The sequence below is a fragment of the Gavia stellata genome, chromosome 8 (genome assembly GCF_030936135.1).
Source record: "Gavia stellata isolate bGavSte3 chromosome 8, bGavSte3.hap2, whole genome shotgun sequence".
Lineage (NCBI taxonomy): Eukaryota > Metazoa > Chordata > Aves > Gaviiformes > Gaviidae > Gavia > Gavia stellata.
The window spans coordinates 38,635,557-38,656,116 of record NC_082601.1 but is presented as its reverse complement, the minus strand read 5'-3'; the positions used below and the strand labels follow the sequence as shown (position 1 = coordinate 38,656,116).

Below are 20,560 nucleotides of genomic sequence, written 5' to 3'. Positions count from 1 at the left end.
AGCAGTGCTATAAATGATTTTTTTGGCCAGTATGAAAATAATTTTAATTTTATTGTGGAGTTATTAAGAATTAGTCAATGTTAGGATCTTGAAATCCACTGCAATGTGATAAAGAGTAAAAATTATCATCTGATGCAGGTGTCAAGCCATCCAGTATTTTGGGGGTTGTATAATGAAAAAGTTTGGTTCTTTGAATTATAATTTTAAATGTTAATTTACTTACTGAAGTTGCTCTGCTACTGTGAATGAAGCTAGCAGTGGTGTTTTTATTGTGGTTATCTTTTCCAAGAAGAACCAGAGAGAAATTAATATCATTACCTAATACCGTCTTGAATTGACAGGGATCCTGTCAGTACAAATTATTGTAGCTTTGGCCATCAGCGGTGGGTAAGAGAAATAGGTAGTAAAATTGTTCCCTAATGGTGGTACAGCCCCTTTTTTTCTTTTCTTTTCTTCCCCGCCCCCTTGCTGCACTATTAACACAATCTCTTTGGTCAAGAAATTTTAGAAAGCGGTGAAAGGATGGCTGTTTTCCCCTTCCTACAGCTGGAGAGAATAGAGTATGTCTTAAGGTCTGTTAGGATGTGATAGTCAGGGCAGTGACACACAGAATAGAGCTTCACACAAACATGGCAGCTTGGTAGGAGCTTCATGGCACCTACATTTCTAGCACTTGAAGTCAGGACTGGTTTTGTGTTTCCTGCTCTCTTCTTACACTCTCTGCTGTTAGGGAGTGTCTAGAAAGCATCAAGAGTGACACTGGTGTTTGAGGAAAAATAAGTATTTAAAAACATACATTCCTTGGTCTTGAAAAGCGTGATGTTCAGAAGAAATCAAGGAAGCTTCATCTTAAATTGGAAAAGAGCTGGGCCCAGTTATGTGTCTATAGCTTCAGTTAGGGAAGCTTCAGCATAGCATGGTTGTTATCAAATCGCAGCTGCATTTCATTAAACTCTGTAGGCCTGGAAAACAGAGAGGAGAAAAAGTGCAAAGTAAAAACTAGTTTTCATTTTCTTTTACATATTGTCAGAATGGTAAATACTGTACTAAAGTCCAAGCAAAGCATAATGACTTGCCAACTTAAGCTAGGATCACCTTAAATATTTGAGTTTGCAAAAGAATTACTCTCCTTTTGAAATATTTTAATGAAAAACCATCATTTTTGGCTCTTCCCAGCATAGGAGAATCTGCATTCTTCTCCTAGCTGATACGTTTGAACTTCTGAGTAGTAGCTCTGCCTCTAGGATTCTTATCTTGTGATTACATGAACTGAAAAAGAAAAACTGATGAGAAGCTCCTGGTTCTCGAAGGGTAGTGGATAATGTAAAACTTGGACCAAAGTTCTGTGCAAGGGTTTTCTTTTTTTCTTCTTGCCAGGGACAGTTGAGTTTCAAATTCTGCCTTCCAGTCCTTTACCTTTATTTCTTCTCTGGCTTTTGAATTCCTTAAGTTATCTTTCCTCTTACGGCTTGCTCAGTTTGTTTTGTTGCACTGATGAAAAAATCCGCAGAGGATTGTTAAGTACAAAGACACCACCACCTTTGGCTCAGGAAATCCCCAAACTGCTGTTGCTGGCAGCTGAGGGAGTATTCTGGAGAAGCACTGCTCCCTCCAGGCCTGCCCTGTTGCAAGACTGTTATCTTGGCCACTGCTAAGAGGCAAGAGACTGCGTAGATCATCTATAGTCTGACTCAGTGCAACCCTTTATTTGTGGGTTGTTTTTCTTCCTCCTTTTTTTATGTTCTTACTGCTGAGCAGCAGTCAAGCAGCAGCGGCGATGAGGCTAGCAAAATGCGTTAGCTAAGGCCTTGCTGCATTGGCCATGCAAGAGTCACTGGGGTTTGAACTGTGCTGCTGGGCCAGCAAGCTCAGAGTTAAAAGTACTCCCTAATTTAAGCAGAAGACTCTTGTCTGTGTGCACAGGCTGAGGCAATGCTTGAATTAACATTGCAGTGAGGACAGGCTGTCTCTTATTTGAGTTTATCATGATCTTCAGCTTGCAGTGGTTTTCTTAATTTCTCCAACTTCCCTAAGATTTGTCTTTGTTGCTATAAGGCTGCGCCTTTTCTTCTAGGTGACAAAGGTAAAGTTATTCACCAGTGCAGCTGCTGAGATTTGCTGTTTCCTGAGCTTTACCACTTTAAGGCTTTTCAGATTGCCTTTCACCTGGATGAAAGAAACAAAGTTAGCATCCATTTTTATTTCTGCTAAGTGGATTTACGTTCTTTGAAATGCCTTTCTCTCCTAGGGAATTGACTCTTAGTGCTTTCCAGAAATAATGTGATCATGTGGGTGAGAGAATACTTGTTTACTCACCTGTGACTTATTTTTCATAGTGAAGACTTTTACTGATATGGAAAGACTCTTCCTCTGTGATATTCTTCATACTACTTAAATGTAGATGCTAAAAGGTTCTATTAGTGCAGTAATGAATAGGAAAAATGTTTTGGTTTTGCCTGTATCCCAGTATACTGATTGCATTTAACTTCAGGGTATAGTCACGCTGGTGGCTGGTCATTGTCATGACTGCAGTACTTTTTATCCTTTTTTGGGGGGGGAGGACATGTCAATCCAATGTGCAAGGGGGGAGGAACCTGCACTTACCGTGTTTACCTGAGAACAGTCTGTTTCCCATCAGGAGGGAGAAGTTGATTCTGGCTCCAATTATTCACGGTAGGAAAAAACCTGGAGCTATTTTTAGCATTTTGAATCTGTTCATTCTCATTATCCTGAAAAGAGTTTTGCCCAATGAGTGTTGACATAAGCTCTTCTGAGCAGTATCTCAATGCTTTGTGTCTCAAGTAAGATTGTCTTTATCCATCTATTCCAATACCTCTGTTGTTTAGTTGTAAATAGCTGTCAAAAGATATTTAGACCGTTGTTGAACCCTTGAGCATTACATAGGCACTGTCCTCAAGACAAGAAAGATTCTTGGTTTGCTGACAATTCACAGTACTTACTGAACTTCCCTAGTTCCTAGAGTAATTGGAAAGCCTTGTCCCATTTGAAGAGATTAATCAAAACACATTTGGTCCTTTGAGTATTTGCTAAAAAGAAATATGAAAAAACAGTTGGCTTTTTTCAGGAATTTTGTAATTTTGCTGCTAGTTTCAGCTCACGAACGTCTTTAACCTGTCAGTTTTCATGGAAAGTTTCTTAGGCAAAGCACCAAATTTTCATCAGTAATTTGTATTCTAGTAACGTTCCAGCTTTTGGTGTAGGAAATTCCCGAGACACTACCCAGGGGATATAGTAGTACTTCTCTCTGGTTTCTCAAAGGCAGATGTTAGGTGCTGTTCCCTAGCTCCCTGTTAGGCATTAGCAGCCAAAGTGGACAAAGGGCCTGAGGAGGACATTGCGAAGCTGACCATAAGTAATTCCTTCAGGAATTTACAACTAACATCAACCACTTGAAATGCAACATAGACAACATTTCATTAGCTGAGTTTGCCTGGAACTTGTTGATGTTCTTTGTGGTTCATGAAGATGGAAGATTATCCGTAGAAATGGTCACAGATTTCAAACAAGGTGAATTGGGGGAGATTGCGAACTCAAAAGTTTTTTCAACAACACAGCTTTACTCTGGGAGCTATGTATTGTATCCTTCCAGGCCAACTCCACATCCTTATTCATGTATTTTGTGTGTGTTCCTGATGTGGTTAGAAGTTCTGGTTGTTTACAATGTACCACAAAGAAGTCTGATGCTGAGGTGTTTATTTGGGAAACCTTTAAAATTGCAGGGCACAGAGTTTTTCTTCTACATGTGCTACGTGTATGATCTTCCAGAATCAAAAGATACATCACTGGAGTTCTTCGAAGGCACAGCTGCTCACTCCATCAAATAGTAATACATTTACCTAATTAATTAGAGAGAAAAGCTGCTTACAATAGATTTTTCTGCAAAATAAGTAGCTCTGTCTATTAGTGAAAAGTCCTGTGCCCTGTTTCCCCAGTCCTTCTTCCCCCATCTGAATACAGTCCTTTTGCATCACTTGGTGGGATTTTTTCCTTCTGAAATATTTTCATGCTTTTCCTCTGATTTTTGAAAGACATGTTTTACTGATTATCCTCCAGCAACCTCAAGCCTGACGAAGAAGCACTGTTGTATTTTTCCATGCCCACAGGGTTTATTATGCCTGGAAACTTCTATAATGAATGTGCAGAGATAGTAAATCTTTCTTTTTTTTTTTTTTCTCTTTTCTTTTTTACCCCCTTAGATTGCTAGCTGGCAAGAGAGAAGATGAGGAATCTGCTTTTAGGGAGGGGAGCAGTAAGGTGGAGAACATACAGGAAGGAGGAAAATATTATTACTAGTATCTCCAGATCTAATCTGTTTGTTCTAGATTATTTTCCTTTTTTCCTAACATTTTTCTCATGGCTAATTGAGCAACATCAATGCAGTTCTGCAGGCCTCACTATAGGAGGCACTGCTTAAGGGCTGGGGTTTATTGCATGTCTTTGAGCCACATTATAAGGGGAAGCTGTTTGTTTTTGCAAGGTCAGGTCCTAATTTTCCACTCTGAGCTGTAATTTTGCTTCATACCTGATATGAGAACTGAATTCTGGTTTTGGGAAGGGAAGGGAAGGAAGAGAGTCTGCCAGGACTACATACTGCTCTCCATTTTTCTTAAGCACAAAACCCCGATTGTTTCCAGTTTTTAAGACCTTTTTAGTTTACGAGTTCGGGAAATGTCTTATTTGCATAGAAGATTAATGTGAGGGCTTTTGAATAAGTATAAATTCATAGGTGCTAATAATAATATGCTGGTTTCGAAATGTTTTATACGTTGATTTTACATGAATGCCATTCTCTCAATTCTTGGCTCCTGTCACTAGGATGTGGGAGGAGAATTGTTACCAGGGAATGAAAGAAAAGATAGCTTTATATTACCTTCTGTTTTCACTCTAAGGATACATGTATTGTTTCAGAATATATTTGACCTCACTTAGTTGGATTTCCATAAGATGGATTTACAACTTCTTTAGGGTCCCACAAGTGTTTACTGTTTTTCTTTAGAGATCTCATGTACAGCAATAATAACTTGCTTTTGAGCAAGACTTCCTTCTCACAATACTGGAGTAATGTTCTTGTGAGTGAGGATCCTGATTTCTAACCTGTAATCACATTAATATTTTTGCAGCTGCTGAAAGCAGACTGAAAGGTTTTAATGAAAGGCAGGAGGTTTTACAAGTTGTAACCTGCAAGGGAATCTCAGAGTTGGGAACGTCAAAGCTTTTGAGTTACATAGGTGTTGAATGCATATTAAATAAAAACTTGGCATTACTCTTCTGAATGACAGTTTAATACACAGTCAACATAGTATAGTAGAATAGAAAATCTAATAATTAGGCACATGTGTATACATGATAACCTCACATGCTTAATTAAATGGTAGACAAGAAGAGTTTGGTGCTTGATGTCAACTGCTGATTAATCAGTGTTTTATGGCTAGCTTTTTTCTTTTGCTAAGCTGTGAAATGTGTTTTGTTTTAATTAAAAATTTGTTACAAACAACGAACTGTCTTTATAATATATTGTAAAGTGAGGGCAGCATTATTTCATTTTATAGATAACACTGATTTCATGAGAATCTACTTCAAAGGGATACATCCAGTGCCTTTGAAAATCAGCGTACGTGGGCCCCTGATACAGGAAATCATTTAAATGCTTTCCTTTTCACATGAAATAAAAAGTGTGTATAAAGACTTCCCAAAATAGGAATGCTCTCCTATAACAGGGTTTCATTCATACTGCTAAATATGGGTTAGGAATGTAACTTTAGATGTCGGATTTAAATATATTGACCTGTGCTCTTTTTTATTGAAACTGAATTAGCTGTAAAGGATTCTATTTTCATGCAAACATTTTACCTAGCTCTAGTGGGTGAGAAAAAGTTTTCTGTTGGGGAATTTAAACCAATTTAATTTCCAATTAGCAAACTTTTGATTACTGCTTCTGGTATTGAAAACAAATAAACCTGAACGTGCATGTTTGAATATATGTGCATTATAAACTCCTCTTCCTCCCAGCCCATGGGGGTGGACCGGACAGCAATAAAACTCAGTGAAAGTCCACGCCAAGCGCCTACAAAACACCCAAAGAAGGTTGCGACTGTTGAAACCTGTGTTCGTTACTCTCTCCACCCCTTGTCCCTGCAGACCGGACTGTAGGGTTTAACCTCATAATACACTCCAGCCCTGCCCTGCAAAGCAGACAGCCAAGTACTGTTTGGTTACTCCTCTATTATTTAATCACAGCATGCTTACAGCAACTGCAGGGGCCCAAAGGACTGGGTTTCTGATGTACCAGGGTGTCCCGTGTCCCCAGGGCAGGTGCTGACGTCCCCGCTGGGGCAACTCTTGGGAGCCCTGTGGCAGCCCTGCTCGGGGCTCACACCCGCCGGGGGTTTGATGCTCAGCACGGCCTCTCTGCAGCTTCCTTTGGGGCCAGGCCTCAGGACTTGAAGCGGGACCCATCCCAGCTCTGCCCAACAGCCCTCCCACCCGGAGAGGTGCTCTGGGGTCCTTCCAGCTCTCCTGTTAGCCCATTCCCCACAGCATCCCCACACGTGGTGGGCGCACAGCTCACGCCGCCTTTACAGCAGGGCACATTCCCTTCGGTGAGGTGAGGGGTGGCAGAGGTCACCTGATGGCTCTGCCTTGGGCTTCCCCACCAGCCACAGCCCCTTCTGAGTGTCCTCTCAGTCCCTGCCTGGGTAGTTTTTCCCTGTTCTGCAGGGCTGCAGCCCCTCTGCTACCAAAAACCTGCTGATGATTTCCAGTGCATCTGGCAGGCAGGTTCTGGATCAACTATTAGTTGTCTATCCAAAAAGTCTCCAAAAAGAATATGCTTTGCATCCATTTTTACACTGAAATCTGATACTATGTACAAGTAGAATTAAATTAGTTATAAACTGGAGTTAGATGTTATACGAATACCATACCCACCTATTCCTTGTAAGAATATATGTACAAATTTTGGGACCAACTTCAGGGGCTGGACAGCATTGATATGCTGCTTGTATGCTGTAATAATGTTCCATTTGCACCTGTCTTCAAAGGAATATATTGTAAGCTCTGTCTTACGTTGAGCATGGGATCCAGATGTAGCACTACTTTCTTGATTTCTTTTTCAAGAGCAGTTGTGTAATACTTACAGAGAATTTCTAGGCCTGTGTTCCTGGTGTTTTGTTGTTAGTCTATTGATGTTGTGCCATTCAAAAGGCAAGAGAAGCAGCTTGTTTCCAGGCAGCCCTGGTGTTCCTGAAGTTTCTTTCTTTGCACGTTAGCACTACCTGCTTCTCTGCTCCATGTTGGTCTGATCTACAGCATGCTGAGGGTTAGTGGAAGAAGCTGGGGGAGCCAATGGAATCTTAAAAATGAATTTTAAAATATTTTTAACAAAGGACATTAGCAGATACGCGTTTTGCAGAGTATTTATTTTATTAAAAGAGGAAATGGTGCTGGTTGTTTACCTTTTGTGGGTTTTTACTTCTTGGGCAGTTAATATTCTAACTGACCCCACTTCCACCAACCAATTTGACCTTCTATCTTTAACAGCTCTAAAGAATTAGGTAAACAGAATTGAGATGAAAAGCACCTACCAGGTCATGAAGTCAGCCATTGGAAAAGTTCAGCACTGTAACAGACAACACTGCTTTAAGAAGCTGATTTTTTAATTTCTTTTGTTGAGCCCTAAATTGAGTTAACAATTCAGTGCAAGTGAATTCAGTTTCTAATATAAACCCTGTAGTAATAGTGTGATTCTTTGCAGGAACCCTGTAGCTGGCAAGTACTGGCTGCGGCATCTCATCAGTTTGGAAGATGTGATTTCTCAGATGAGGGAGCATATAGAGCTCCAGTGTGAAGTTGTTAGGAAATTTCTCCTGTGCTAGGGTATCCAAGCACAGAGACTTTTCTTTTTTATATTTTCAGTTACCTTCTACAGCCTTTTTTTCCTGAATATTGATTTTCTTCTTCTCCCCTTCCCACTGTCACTTCTAAACTTATTTGTGGAAGATGTAAAAATCTTAACTGTGTTGCTACTTAATTTTTTTTCCGCACTGTGGTTCTGTACCCTGAATTTTCTCTTCAAGGGAAAATCGCAGCTATGGCTGATAATTTCAGGTGTTATTGCATAAATTCCTTAGGCCTGATGGCTTAGCAGAAATCACAGAATCACTAAGGTTGGAAAAGACCTGTAAGATCATCAAGTCCAACCATCAACCCAACACCACCGTGCCCATTAAACCATGTCCCACAATGCCTCGTCCACACATTCCTTCAGGTGGTGGTGACTCCAAATGTTGAGCTGGATAAAGTTTTTCGGTTTGGAAGATAAGACATATATTATCTGTTAGTATCAACGTATGTTACTGGCTGCAATTCTGAAAGTATTAAATGGCAACAGTACGTCAGAGATGGTGGGACCAGGCGTGGGTGCCAGAAATTGTTGTGATAAGCAGTTGCCGATGTCTGTAGATGATAGGGAGAACCGTAACTCATCTGTTCTGAAGCCGTGTAGTGTTTCAGAGGAAAATCTCTGCCAGGTAAACATTTCTGTTTAAACACCAAAGATGATAGCAACCCCAGAGGCTCCAGAGGAATGACCTGATTGCAGATCTTCACAGAGATTGCAGTATAATTTTGAATACCAGAGAGCTTCCCTTAATTGATTGATTTTTTTTTTTTTTTTTTGGTGCATAGCTTGGTTTGGTGCTGGTTGTCACAAAACAGCGGCATATTGCTCTCTGCAGTCAGCCTGCAGCGAGCGCTCCTGCATGATCTAAGCAAAGGCTGATAGTGAACTGTCAGAGTAAATAGTGCTTTGTTGTGTAGTGTTGATCGGTTATGATACCAGAGGATGAAATTTGTTGCAGTTTGTTTTAATCTTGTTTGCACTCTGGAATGTATAGAAGAGATTGAGTTCATAAAAGAGTAGTCGCTGCTTTTTTAATTATGTGGTTGTTATGGATTTAACAGTTATCTGGTCCAGGGAAATTATACTTCAACAGCAACTGGAGTTAGTTCATTCTAAAAACAAACATTAAGTAGGTGTGCTGGAAGAATTAGTCCTTGAGAAGGCATTTACGGATCATTTTGTAGTTGGACATGTTTGTTCAGCCATTAGAGGTGTTGGAAGTTTTTGTTGGGAGTGGGCATTTTTATCTCATGAGTAAAATCTAGATAAGATTATCTAAAATACATGCACTACATATCTGAATTCACCTTATTTAAATGTTTTATATGACACCATCTCCAAGTTTTCATAGGTAATCTCTTATTAACTGTCAGTGTCTGTATAAAGAAAAATGGACATGTTGAATTTCACCAACGTGTTGTCAGAACGTAGCAGAAGCCCTGTGCTCACCTTAATGGCCTGCAAGAAAATGCTTGTATTCAGGGCAGCTACTTTTTGAGCATTGCCGTGCTCAAGGAAAACTGACTTGTAATGCCGGGGTAAAATTAGGGGCAGTTCAGGAAGTTCTCAGGCTTGCAGCTCCAGTCCTGGGGGACCCCCACCATGTTAGTGTGCTGTTAAGCATTTGTGATAGTGTGCCATGTGGTGAATACGAACTATTTTGTATTTTTGTACAACGCAGAATTGGGGGATGTATGATTTCTTCCAGTGTGTTAAGTCTCGTGAATTTCATCGTGAGTGATGTGATGTCTGGATGGGATTTAAAGATCTGCAGAACTTTCTGATTTTTTGCTTTTCAGTTTCCAGAGTTGATTCCTTCATCAAAATGATAAACTTCTGCCATTGTTTTCAGTGACTCCCACCAAGGAAGGTGATTAGCTCTTTATCCTGAGGGTAATCAGTCTGTAGTTTATGAGCTGCTCCTTGCTCCCAAATACTTCACTGTCGCATGATTGGTAATAGGCTTCTGATAGCCCAGAAGCTCCCAGCCAGAGGAGGAGATCAACCGGCAGGGATGGCTGAGGTCAGGATCACTGGGTCACTTTAGGACTAAATCATCTGAAAACTGAATGCCAGAACAATGTGGATTGAACTGACGGGGACATGGCCTGGCAGAAAGAGCAAAATACACCGGAGCAGAAATGTAAGTGTGAGGGGATGTCAGGAACAACTGCCATTCTTATGTTTAATGCAGAATTTTGGAATTGCAGAAGTTTTTCCCACCCACACTACATGGGTGACTTGCTCCCTGGCTTGTTTGTGTTTAAGAATGTTGTAACTTGAAAACCTTGGTGTTCTTTGAAACAAACCTTTTGGAAGGAGACTATTTTGGGTTGGCAAACCTGCGTTTTGGAGTTTTGATGTGGGAGGATGCTTGTATCCTCCTTTCCTGTTCAGTAGGAAGCATCCTGTCATTGTCTCTGCAGACATGTGATGGTAGGGGCATGTTACTTGTTCTCGCTGGGATTTACGAGGCTGGAAGGCCTCAGTTTCCTTTTCATTTTCAGGATATAAGATACTTGTGGAGAATCTTGCCTTGGGCACAGGGCTGCACGCTCTAAAATACTCTTTCCTGTGCTCACCATACCTATTTTTATCAACCTTCCTGGATACCGTCAATCCCAGGTTCTGTATTTTTTTGTGCATTTTAAACACCACTGTGTTTCTCCTTCATTATTTATGAACTGTTTTTCAGGCTTCTTGTTTTGTTTGCTTATAAAAATAAAATGTGCCTAAAAAGTTTAAATTCCACACCTTCTCCTCCCCTGCCAACAAAAAAACCCCCAAACCCATTGCACAAAACCCATTGTGCTGTGTCTAGCACAGCAATTTTATTTTGGTTAGCAGTTCCCCTTCACGCTCAGTTAGGTTGCCTGGTTTTGGTTCTTGGGACAGACTGATCTTAGCTATTGGGAAAACATAAATCTCAGCCACAACATAATGGAGGCACTGGAAATATGTCTCATAGACCTGTTGTGTTCTCCAATGTTAGTTTGGTTACATAAAAGCATGGTTTGTTCTCAGTTCTCTTTTGGGGAAGGTGAGAGTTCTGAGAGGTTCATCCATATATTCTGTCCATAGATCATGGCTAAAAACTTCTTTCACTTCAAGCAATAGTACTGACTGTAACAGCAGTATATTGTTTCGTGCTCTTCACTTGCCTCTTCAGTCTCAGCAAAATCAAGCAGCTTTGACGAAATGCTCATACTGCCTCTGCTGCTGCTGACGATCCCCAGCTGAATTCTTTCCCACACTTTGGGGTGACAGTACAGCCTGAACCTCTGCTTCCTAGTTATATTTTTGATCACACTTTGACTGCATTTGTGTCTGTGCTCCTTGTGGCTTGTTTGTTCTTCTGCATTTCTTTCTTTCTTCTCTTGCAAGTTGTGCAGGATTGACCTCCTGCAGTTCAATCAAACCAGGGGAAATGCAAGCCAGTATCTCACATGGAAACAAATTTTGCCTCTGATGCAATTTCAGCATGTTTTTCTAGGGGAATTTTAATGAGATGTTTTATTCAAACAAAGTCAGTATCGCTCTGTTCTCTTCCAATTCTAATAGTCCTGGATGAGTGCAGGAGGTCATCTGCAGATTTAGAGTCATCACAAGAGCAGTAAGTTTATATGTAAGTTCAATATTTCACTATACTACAGTCCTGAACGTTAAGAAACGTTTGCAAATGTAATGTGGTTTATATTGACTTGCCAGCAGAAGAATGAATTTGAAATTCCTGTGGAGGATGTATAATGTTAGAGTCGAAAGCACGGAAACCAAGTAATGGGGCTTTGCAAAAGGAGCACACAGGAAGCTGGACAGACAGAAACTTTTTTTTTTTCCTTGTCTCATTCCCAGCAGAGAACCAGAGCAGGAGCTTCTACTTTAGCACCTGCTCTGACTTCCTCCTTCAGTAACAGGCCTGGTTATTTTTGTAACCCTTTGTGGTGGTTGGTTTTTGGTTTTTTTTCTTCTCTGGATTTGCAGAATTAATGAATTCACTGCTGCCACGTTGAAACAGCTTTCTTTACTGAGTGCATGTTATGCTATACTCTCTGACATCCTAGGAACAGATTTACTTTTTTTTTTTAATTGCAATAGCAGGTTATCATTTGTCACTTGAGTGCCCATACTACTTTGCATGCAAACAGCTCACTTTAGGAGCGTGAGGATAGCTTATAGCGATTTTATCTTCCTCGGAGGAGTTACAAGGTTTACTAATTAGTTTGTAGAGCAGTAGACTTAGAGGCAAAGATGGTAAATAAATAATGCAAGATCAAACAAATGTGAGTGACAGAGATGGGAACAGAATTTAGCAGTGCTCTCATCTCCTGTCCTATAAATGTGAGCTCACACTCGCTGTGTTGCCCTGAGCTTCTTGCCCCTTTCCTTGTGGCAGTGTCTGTCTGTCTGTCTCCAAGGTATCAAAACTGGGAAAGGCATCTAGGCTTAAACTTGCTTCATTCACCCTGCCTCCAAAGTTAAAATTAACCATGAGCAACTCTGTAATAATCCATGTCACCGTGTAGCTGCCTAAGTGCTAGTGCAGGCACTGGGCATGGGGCAGCCTGGGCTGGCAGGAGAGAGAAGCTAAAATTGCCTCCTTTGGCGTGAGCTTAAAACGTTTGTGCTTAGTTCGGTGGAAAGTCTGCCTTACAGAGGAGCCTAAGGACATCATTATTACAGTGTAATTAAATCCAGTTAGTTTAATTATATAGCACACTTCAAATACTTAAGAAATACTTGCATAGTATTTTAGAATGAAGCAAAAATATACATAATATATTTAACAGTGAATGCAATTAATTCAAGATTTAATATTGCGTTTAAGAAAAAAACCTGCAAACGCGTTTTTGAAAAATAACTTGTGATGTAACTTTGTTGAGGATTTTTTTTTAATATATGTAAGACAGTAATATACAGAGAATATGATTTGTTTGTCTTAAGGTTACAATATTTAACTGTTCCTCTGTTATCTGCTGTGATTTGGTATTGATCAGGGGTTCCCTTACTGACATGCTGATTTCATACAGTGTATGTGACATAAGAGCAGCTCTGGCCCTTTCCATTCTGCTTCTTGTTTCCCAGCTGTGTGGGCACTTTTTCTCATTTGCTTCCTCTTCCTCCTTGGTCTGTTTGAGGACAGCTCACCTTTCTCCCAAAACTGTTGCATCTAGCTTGGGAGGTAGTTCTGTCAGTGTGATTTATTTTCTTTCACCTGAGCTTTCTTGTTATAATGTCCTGGTTTGTGGGGTTTTGTTGTTTGTTTGTTCGTTTGTCTTTTGAGAAAGGAATAGAAATAAGCACCTCAATACTCCTGTTGGGTTTTTCTCGGTTATCCTCTTTATTCCTATTTAACTTTTTTTGTTGAAATGATTAACAAAGGAATTTATTATAGCCTCATTAAGCAGCTCTTTCTTAGGACTGGCCTTATGCCATGCCAGGGTCCTGAGACAAATCCCAACTATTCCAGCCACCACACTTATGTGAACACATTATTTAACTGAACTCTGACTTGGGCCAACTAGGAATTCGGATCCCCCCCCCTTTCCCCGCAAACTGTATTTTATGACTTCCAGAAGCAGAAACGTGCAAAAGCTGTCAATCACAGAGAAGTTCTTGGCAAGAAGACCTGGTTAAAGCATAATTAACCAGGGCTATTTACTATGTGCTGGTGATAGTGGAAAACCAAAGAGAAATAAGAAGGGGTTGTCAGAAAAATGGATATTCAGAAGATGACTTCATATGCCTTTTTTCCCAGGACAAAATCACTAATAGAATATATAAAATGGAAACTATTTATTATGGTAATAAATTTATATTTATAGAGTTCTTTGAGTTTCTTTTTGATGGCAATCCACTTTATTTGCTTGCATGTAGAACCTGGATTTAAACAGGACATTTCAATCTCCTGTCTAGTTTCATACGTTCATTTTGTCTATGTAGGAGAGAGTTTAAGCTGGTTGTAAATTACATGGGCAGATAATTTATGTTAAAAAGGGGGAGGTGATGTATTTTAGAGGTAACCTACCAGAAACTGTGTCTATTCTTACTATTTACGATAGCTAAAGTAGACTGAAAGTTCTGAGATTTTGAGTTGTATTATGTTTCCTAATCTTTGCCCTGAAAATATTAGGATTCTCAAATTTGGTGATGCTCTACTCATGGCAGAAATGTCTATCATCTTCTTCAGGGTGATGTTTACCTTTCTTACGTTGTTGAGGTAGTTGACACAAAATTATGCATGAAACAGTTGCACTTATGTGATGTTCCTATGCCAATTCACGGGCATCTCCTTTTTCTTGTATCTTTTGTGATACCTCAGTACTCTTCATTGCCTGGGGAACAGGGGATCACGTATTCTGCCTGTGCAAAACTTACTATACAGTGTCATCCAGGATTTAGATCCAGTAGTTATCTCAACAATTTCAGTAAAAACACTTCTTTTCCAGGAGTTTGATTTTGGTTTTACAGTTCTTTTAAGTTAGCTGTGGCAAACTGCTTGACAACTTTAGTTAGTTAGACCACCAGTCATCTTCTTTAAATAAATAAACTCAGTTAATGGTAGGATACTAGTGGAAGTTGCATACTAAAGTATTGCATTGTGTTGTCCCTGTTGCTTAAACTTACTGGATATTAAGATTATTTGTTGAGTAGTACCATTATGTCATTCATTTATTTAATATGTAGGTTGAGTAAAGTTTGCTGATACCTGTGGTGAATTTAGCATAATAAAGTTAAGCTAATTGCAGTGTCAAGTAGCGGGAGGTGTATCTTTTGTGTTACAAAATATACCTATTTGTAAACAGCAGTAAGCGTGACCTAACTATACTATACTGGCACAGCTATATTTATAAAATAACTTGAATAAAAGAAATCTAAACTACTTAGTTGTTTTTTTGGGCAGTGACTTGATATCTAGCTGGCCATTGCTGGATGGTGTTTTATTAGATTCCAATTGTTAGCAAACGATATTCGTGGAAGCTTGTGGGAGGAAGTGTGGTGTAGAATTTGGATTCTTGCTGGTGGAGTTACTGGAATTCTTTACAAATCTGTAACCTGCATTAACTGATATAGTTTCTCCAGCTTTGGGTTTTATCATAGAGAACAGAAAATTAGCTTAGCCTGGGAATAGCCAGTGAACATTGATCATACTGGTTTGGGCAAGTTCTGTAGTTACAGAAATAAGCTGATGTGAAACTGGATGGGTATAATCAGATATCTTTTGAAAGCAACTGAGATGCTTGCAACATGAGGCAGAGCAGCTGTCAAAAATGTTCTTGTGCAAATGTGGTTATCTTTATTTTTGGACTAACCAGCATTTTGTCTTCACAGCAGCTATACTTCTGAATGGAAGTGGCTTGCAGACAGAGCTAGAATTGGCAGCCGTTGGACATGGCTTCAAGCCCAGATTTCAGAACTAGAATACAAAATCCAACAACTAACTGACCTTCACAGGCAGATACGTGCCACCAAGGTATTGTCTGTAAGCTCATAAATGGGCTTTTCAAATAATCTTTTGATGGTGTTTCTTGTAATATTTATTTATTTGGTTCCTTGTTGTTGTTGTGTTTGTTTGTTTTGCCCTAGAGTTCTTGTATCCGCGCAGGCTATCGCATGCAAAGGTTAATGAGAAAGACATCAGGAGCTAAAAAGTATTGTACCCTAGAGGCACCAGTACAGGCCTGGGAGTTGGGAACTCTTGCCTTCCTATCTGTGATAGTGACTTTGTTAGTGACTTTCAGGGGCCCAGCATGAGGTACTGCATTTACCAGACTAGTTTTTCCCTCTGCAGAAGAGGCAAGATTTGGTTATCAGGTGGGGTAGTTGGTTATTCATTGTTGTGGGGTTTCAGGGTGGGATTTTTTGTTATTTACAGTGCATGTTTATTCTGAGGATTAGCAAGTTAATGTTTGTACAGCACTTTGAACAGGTCAAGGATTAATTATTACTAAAATTCCAATGTGTGTAACTCATGTAATAGTTTTTTTTAAATCGAACTGGCTAGACAGTGGGAAAGTCACATTCCTAAAACATTAATAATCTATCTATCAATTTAATGGGTTCCCCAGGTCATTCTCATACGCACGAAGCCAAAACCTGTGATAATTCTGGTGGTGTGATAATGAGGGGTTTTAGAGGAGGGCTCTTTGTCTCTCTGTTGATGAGCCTCATGTAGGTTGTCTGATCTATGCTGGGGTCAGATAAGCACAGATGGAGAGGAGCCAGAAGATGCTTTAGACTTTATGTGGCTGAATGTGAGACTTAGAGGGAGTTTAAAAGGAGAGGGAAATCACCCCAGACAGTATTTCCCTCTGATCTCATAAAGAAAAATTATTCCCTCTTCTCTTTCTGCCCTCAGAGCTCTTCTTTTCATATCCAACTTTGTCTGTCCTGCTCACAACTTTTCCCCAGTCAGGTTTTTCTTTAAAAAGTAATTCAAGAGGCTTTGTTTGAGGGTCTGTCCTGCCTCCGTGCTCACAGAAGTGAAAGGAGATTTTGTATTTTGGTAAAGGGTGAGAATGCCCGTATTTTAGCGTTGTCCTAAATACCAGGTACATGCACACTGTTACACCCAAAAGCTATCAGCCCTTAGGGTGGCATAGGTCTCATGAGCTGCAGAAGATGGAGAAATAAATAACAGAGAAATGAGAGAAAGAACATTCTTTTAGTCATGCATTTTCTTCGCATTAGGTGGTATGTTGGCCTGGAGCCTAGTCATCTTCCTGGTGGAGATCTTTAGTGACATTCCTTTTTGCAAACTTCATGCCCCTTTTACCAGCTGTGGTATTCAGTATTTGGCATTGTGTCCCATAGTGAAGGAAGACACATATTTTCTTCAGCTGTGATTTTTTTGTATACATGTTTGTAGCACACCAGTGTGGCAGCTATGGAAGGACATGTGGGCTGATAGAAGAGCTCTTTGTTTTCATTTAGTGGCTGCGAAGTAGTTACACAATATCATTAGAATTTGTATGCTGTGTTTAATGGTTTCAGAGTGGTTTTTGTGTGTTATGAGTGGAAAAAAATACGGTTCATAGCCAGTGAACAATGATTTCAAGCAAAACACCACTCCTCTAACACCATAACGCAATAGGAAGGGAGATGGTTAACTTACGGGCAGTTTCCTGGCCTACTACATTGTGTCTTCTCCATCTCTCTGCTCAGAAGTAGCAGCTCTGGATCTTTGAGAGTCCTTTCAATTAAAAAAATGTATATCTGCAAAACAAAACAATTCCATTTAAGGGTTGGGGGGAGGAGGGAATTCATTGCCAAAACCTACTGATTGTAACCCATTTAACTTATTCCTGTATCGTGAGCATTAGTCTTCTGATTCTTTACTCTTCCTCTTTTCTTCTGTGCCTAGTCCCTCTCTCCCTTTTCATACAGTCTGTCAGTTTTCTCCTTCCTTTTCTGCTTTCCTCTTTCCGTGCTTGTCAACAGGATTCTGCAACTTAAAAAAAATTAAATTCCAGTGGAGGGGGGGAGTGTCCCCCCTGTTTTTCACCACTTTTCTTGTGTGTCTTCCTATTCCTCTGACTTCAGAATTTGTGTTTTAGATTTTTGTGGGTTATTCTTTTTGCTCTCTCTGTGATCATGACCTATGATTCTTTTACTAAAAAGATCTAAAGATTCTAAATTCTAAAAGAGTCGAAAGCTGTTGAGCTCACTTTTCCTCCTGTTGTGGCACATAGAAATTAGATCTATACTTGAATTTCCTTGAACGTACTGCCTACTTTGTAACTGCTGTTGGTCTACAGATTGTAGTATGACACTGCCTGGATTCGTTTCCATCTGCTGTAAAGGGAAAAGCACAGATGATGAGCTACTGCCTGATAATGAACGTGGAAGATCTAGTGTTGACTTGATGGAAATTCAGAATCTCTGTGACCCTTTTGGGCACTAAAGCAAGTTTTCAAGCACCTACATTTGTTTTTAGAGAATATCTTTGTTCTCAGCTTTGAATTTATAACTCGAACAGGGGAATAAGTTAGAGACACAATGAGAACAGGACAATATCACGTTTTCTCCTAGTCTCCTCTTTGACGTCTCTCTGAGACTTGCTTTCATGTTTTAGGGCAAGTTGGTGCTGAGGCAGAAGTCAAGGTGTGAGTAAAACTACAGGCTGCTTAATTTTCCACAGCCACAACCTAGGTGAAGTCTGTCTTGCTAAAAGAAATAATATAGGGGTTCCTTGTGTTCATATGATGACAATCTTCCCTTGCTTTTTAGTGGAATATTGTTAGTAGAAAGAAGAATTTGAGGCAGTGTAATTGAATGGTCCTGTTCTTTCAATATCTGCTTGATACTTGAATAGGAGTCAGTACTTAAAAGCAAATAACTTCTTTCCCTTTCTCTTTGGAAAAAGCCTGCAGAGGTTTGATAGCCTTTTCTGAGTATTAAATTTATTTGCTCAAGATAGTGACAAATTAAGGGACTATTTGAGGAACTGTTTTTGACTGATACAAAGTTATTTTTGCTTATTATTTTGTTTAACATTTTAAGTTGTTAAAACAAACCAACTGAGATGTTACCTAGGATTGTATTTGACACTTATTTTTCTAATCTCTCATGTGGAAAACACAATGGGGGTATTCTTTTCCTAGTTCCATGTATGAAACTGTTATTTCCCTACCATATAAAGTTATATTTATCTTACTAGGTGACATTCTAGACGATAGACCATGTCTGATACCACATTTGTGCAGATTGTCTTGAAAAGCAATGAGATCGCTAGAATCTTTAGGATAGTTACCTCTGTAATTGTGAAACTCTAAAAATGCTCACCTAAAAAAATAACTTATTAAATTGTAAAAGGCTTGTGTTTTGAATTGTACCCATCTCTGCTACATAAAAAATAACAACCTTGATGTTCTGCTTAGAACATAGATAGGAATGAGAAAAATAAAGCACTTTAAAATGCCTCCGCAAAATTTATTGGCTGCAAAGACTATAACCAACTTCAAATCAAAGGGTGGTTGTTTCTTACAGAAAAACCTCTTCTTAAATAAGTGGGCAAGTGATCATATAGTTGCTCTAATAAGTATGAATTTCTGATTTGAATTTTGGCACAGATGTTTAAGCAGTGGTATAACACTAGAGTGATTGCTGTTATAAGTAATAGCATAAACGGTGCAGCTTTTCATTAATGAAAGTACCTACTATTTCTATATTTTAGCTGTTAAGTGTATTTAAAATGTAGTTTAAGTGCTCCAAAGAGTTTCTGGGAGGATTTAAGGGGGATGTGCCAGGTTCGACTGCCCCTTAAAAATTATTTAGGCGGGTTAATCCGTTGTCAACCAACTGTGTTCAATTGCTGTTGTCTAGGGGATGGTGATCTTAGAAGAATTCCCATTTCCAAAAGACATTTTGAAGAAGCAAATACAATTGACAGACCAAGAAGCTTTATTAAACGCCACAGGGAATTCGCAAGCTGCCATTGAGAGACAGGATTCTTTGCCGGAGCATGACTTTGAAATGTCACCCAGCAGTCCTACCCTGCTTTTACGAAACATAGAAAAACAGGTAAAGTAAAATAAGAACTGAACGGTCAATGGAGCCAAATGATTCACTTCAGAAATAGGGCAGGTTCCATGGTGATGGCTTCCAAAAAGGAAGGTATTTCGCAGTCCCGAGAGCGGGTGCTGATAAATTGAAGGGCTTAAATAACTACATTGTATACCACGTTTACAAATTAACCTTTTATTTCTGATGTGTCTGTGTTACTGCTTTGTTTCGATCAAAGCGGCCACATAACCACTTCTAATAGCTATCTACAAACCTGCCTCTCCTTTATAGCTAGGTTGAATGTAGAGTTGCCACAGACTGTTTCAGGAAATACTGCTGTGAGATGAAAGAGTACAGCTGAAGATGGAGGTATGTTGCACTTGAAACAAAAAAAAAAAGCCCCAACACAATATAATTGTTGGTCTGCCTTTTCAAGCATCATAGGACTCCATTTAGGAGCTGAGGAATTCCAGGTACTTAACAGGCGTAGCGTAGGCATAGCTGTGAGTGGAATTTCGGTTCATGGTGTTCAAAACAGTCATTTCCAAGGTTAATTCCAGGAAATACGATATAGACTCCTGCAGGGTTTTCTTTTGCTAGAAAGTACATAAAGAATGTGGTAGGATCACATTGCTGAAGGAGATACAGGAAATTTGTTTTCAAGATAAATTTATGCAGATATCGTAAAGCAAACCTGACAAAGCCAGTATGGTGTGTTAATATGTTGCTCTGCTGCTGTACATAAATTCCTGCTCATACACAGGTTTTTTAAATGGCGTAAAAGTAGCTTTAGGTACTAATGCCTGTTCCTGAATCTCTGTGCCAATTTTTCTTATTTGATAGTCATACTTCCTGTTCTTAAAATGCTTCGCCTGTTCGATAGATCTTATCCACAACAAACAGGAGTGAGGAAGCAATGAAACAGGAAATTTATATGTGCAGTGCTGGCAATTGCACAAGGTAAACCAAAGAGCATTTTTAGAATGTGGTGAATGTCCCCTCTTTAAGTGATTGCTTGGAGAATTAAACACACTTTTCAGTAAGACAGTTGACAATTAAAGTAATAGTAGTATGTTTCCTCATCCCTAAGTAGCTACAAACAGAGGTCCAAGAACTTTGATGATCTGCAAATTACTT

At 39.5% G+C, this 20,560-nt stretch overlaps 1 protein-coding gene across 2 annotated transcripts in view; it reads left to right on the top strand.

Moving 5' to 3' along the window:
• The window catches only part of KANSL1L (KAT8 regulatory NSL complex subunit 1 like), a 59,609-nt gene that overhangs the window by 1,420 nt on the left and 37,629 nt on the right, over positions 1-20,560 (top strand). The window contains exons 2-3 of one of the 2 annotated variants that reach the window (XM_059820389.1): positions 15,251-15,392; positions 19,244-19,441. In XM_059820389.1, the coding sequence (XP_059676372.1) occupies positions 15,251-15,392; positions 19,244-19,441 (340 nt within the window). The remainder of the gene's footprint in view (positions 1-15,250; positions 15,393-19,243; positions 19,442-20,560) is intronic. The other variant, XM_059820390.1, reaches the window with a different exon arrangement.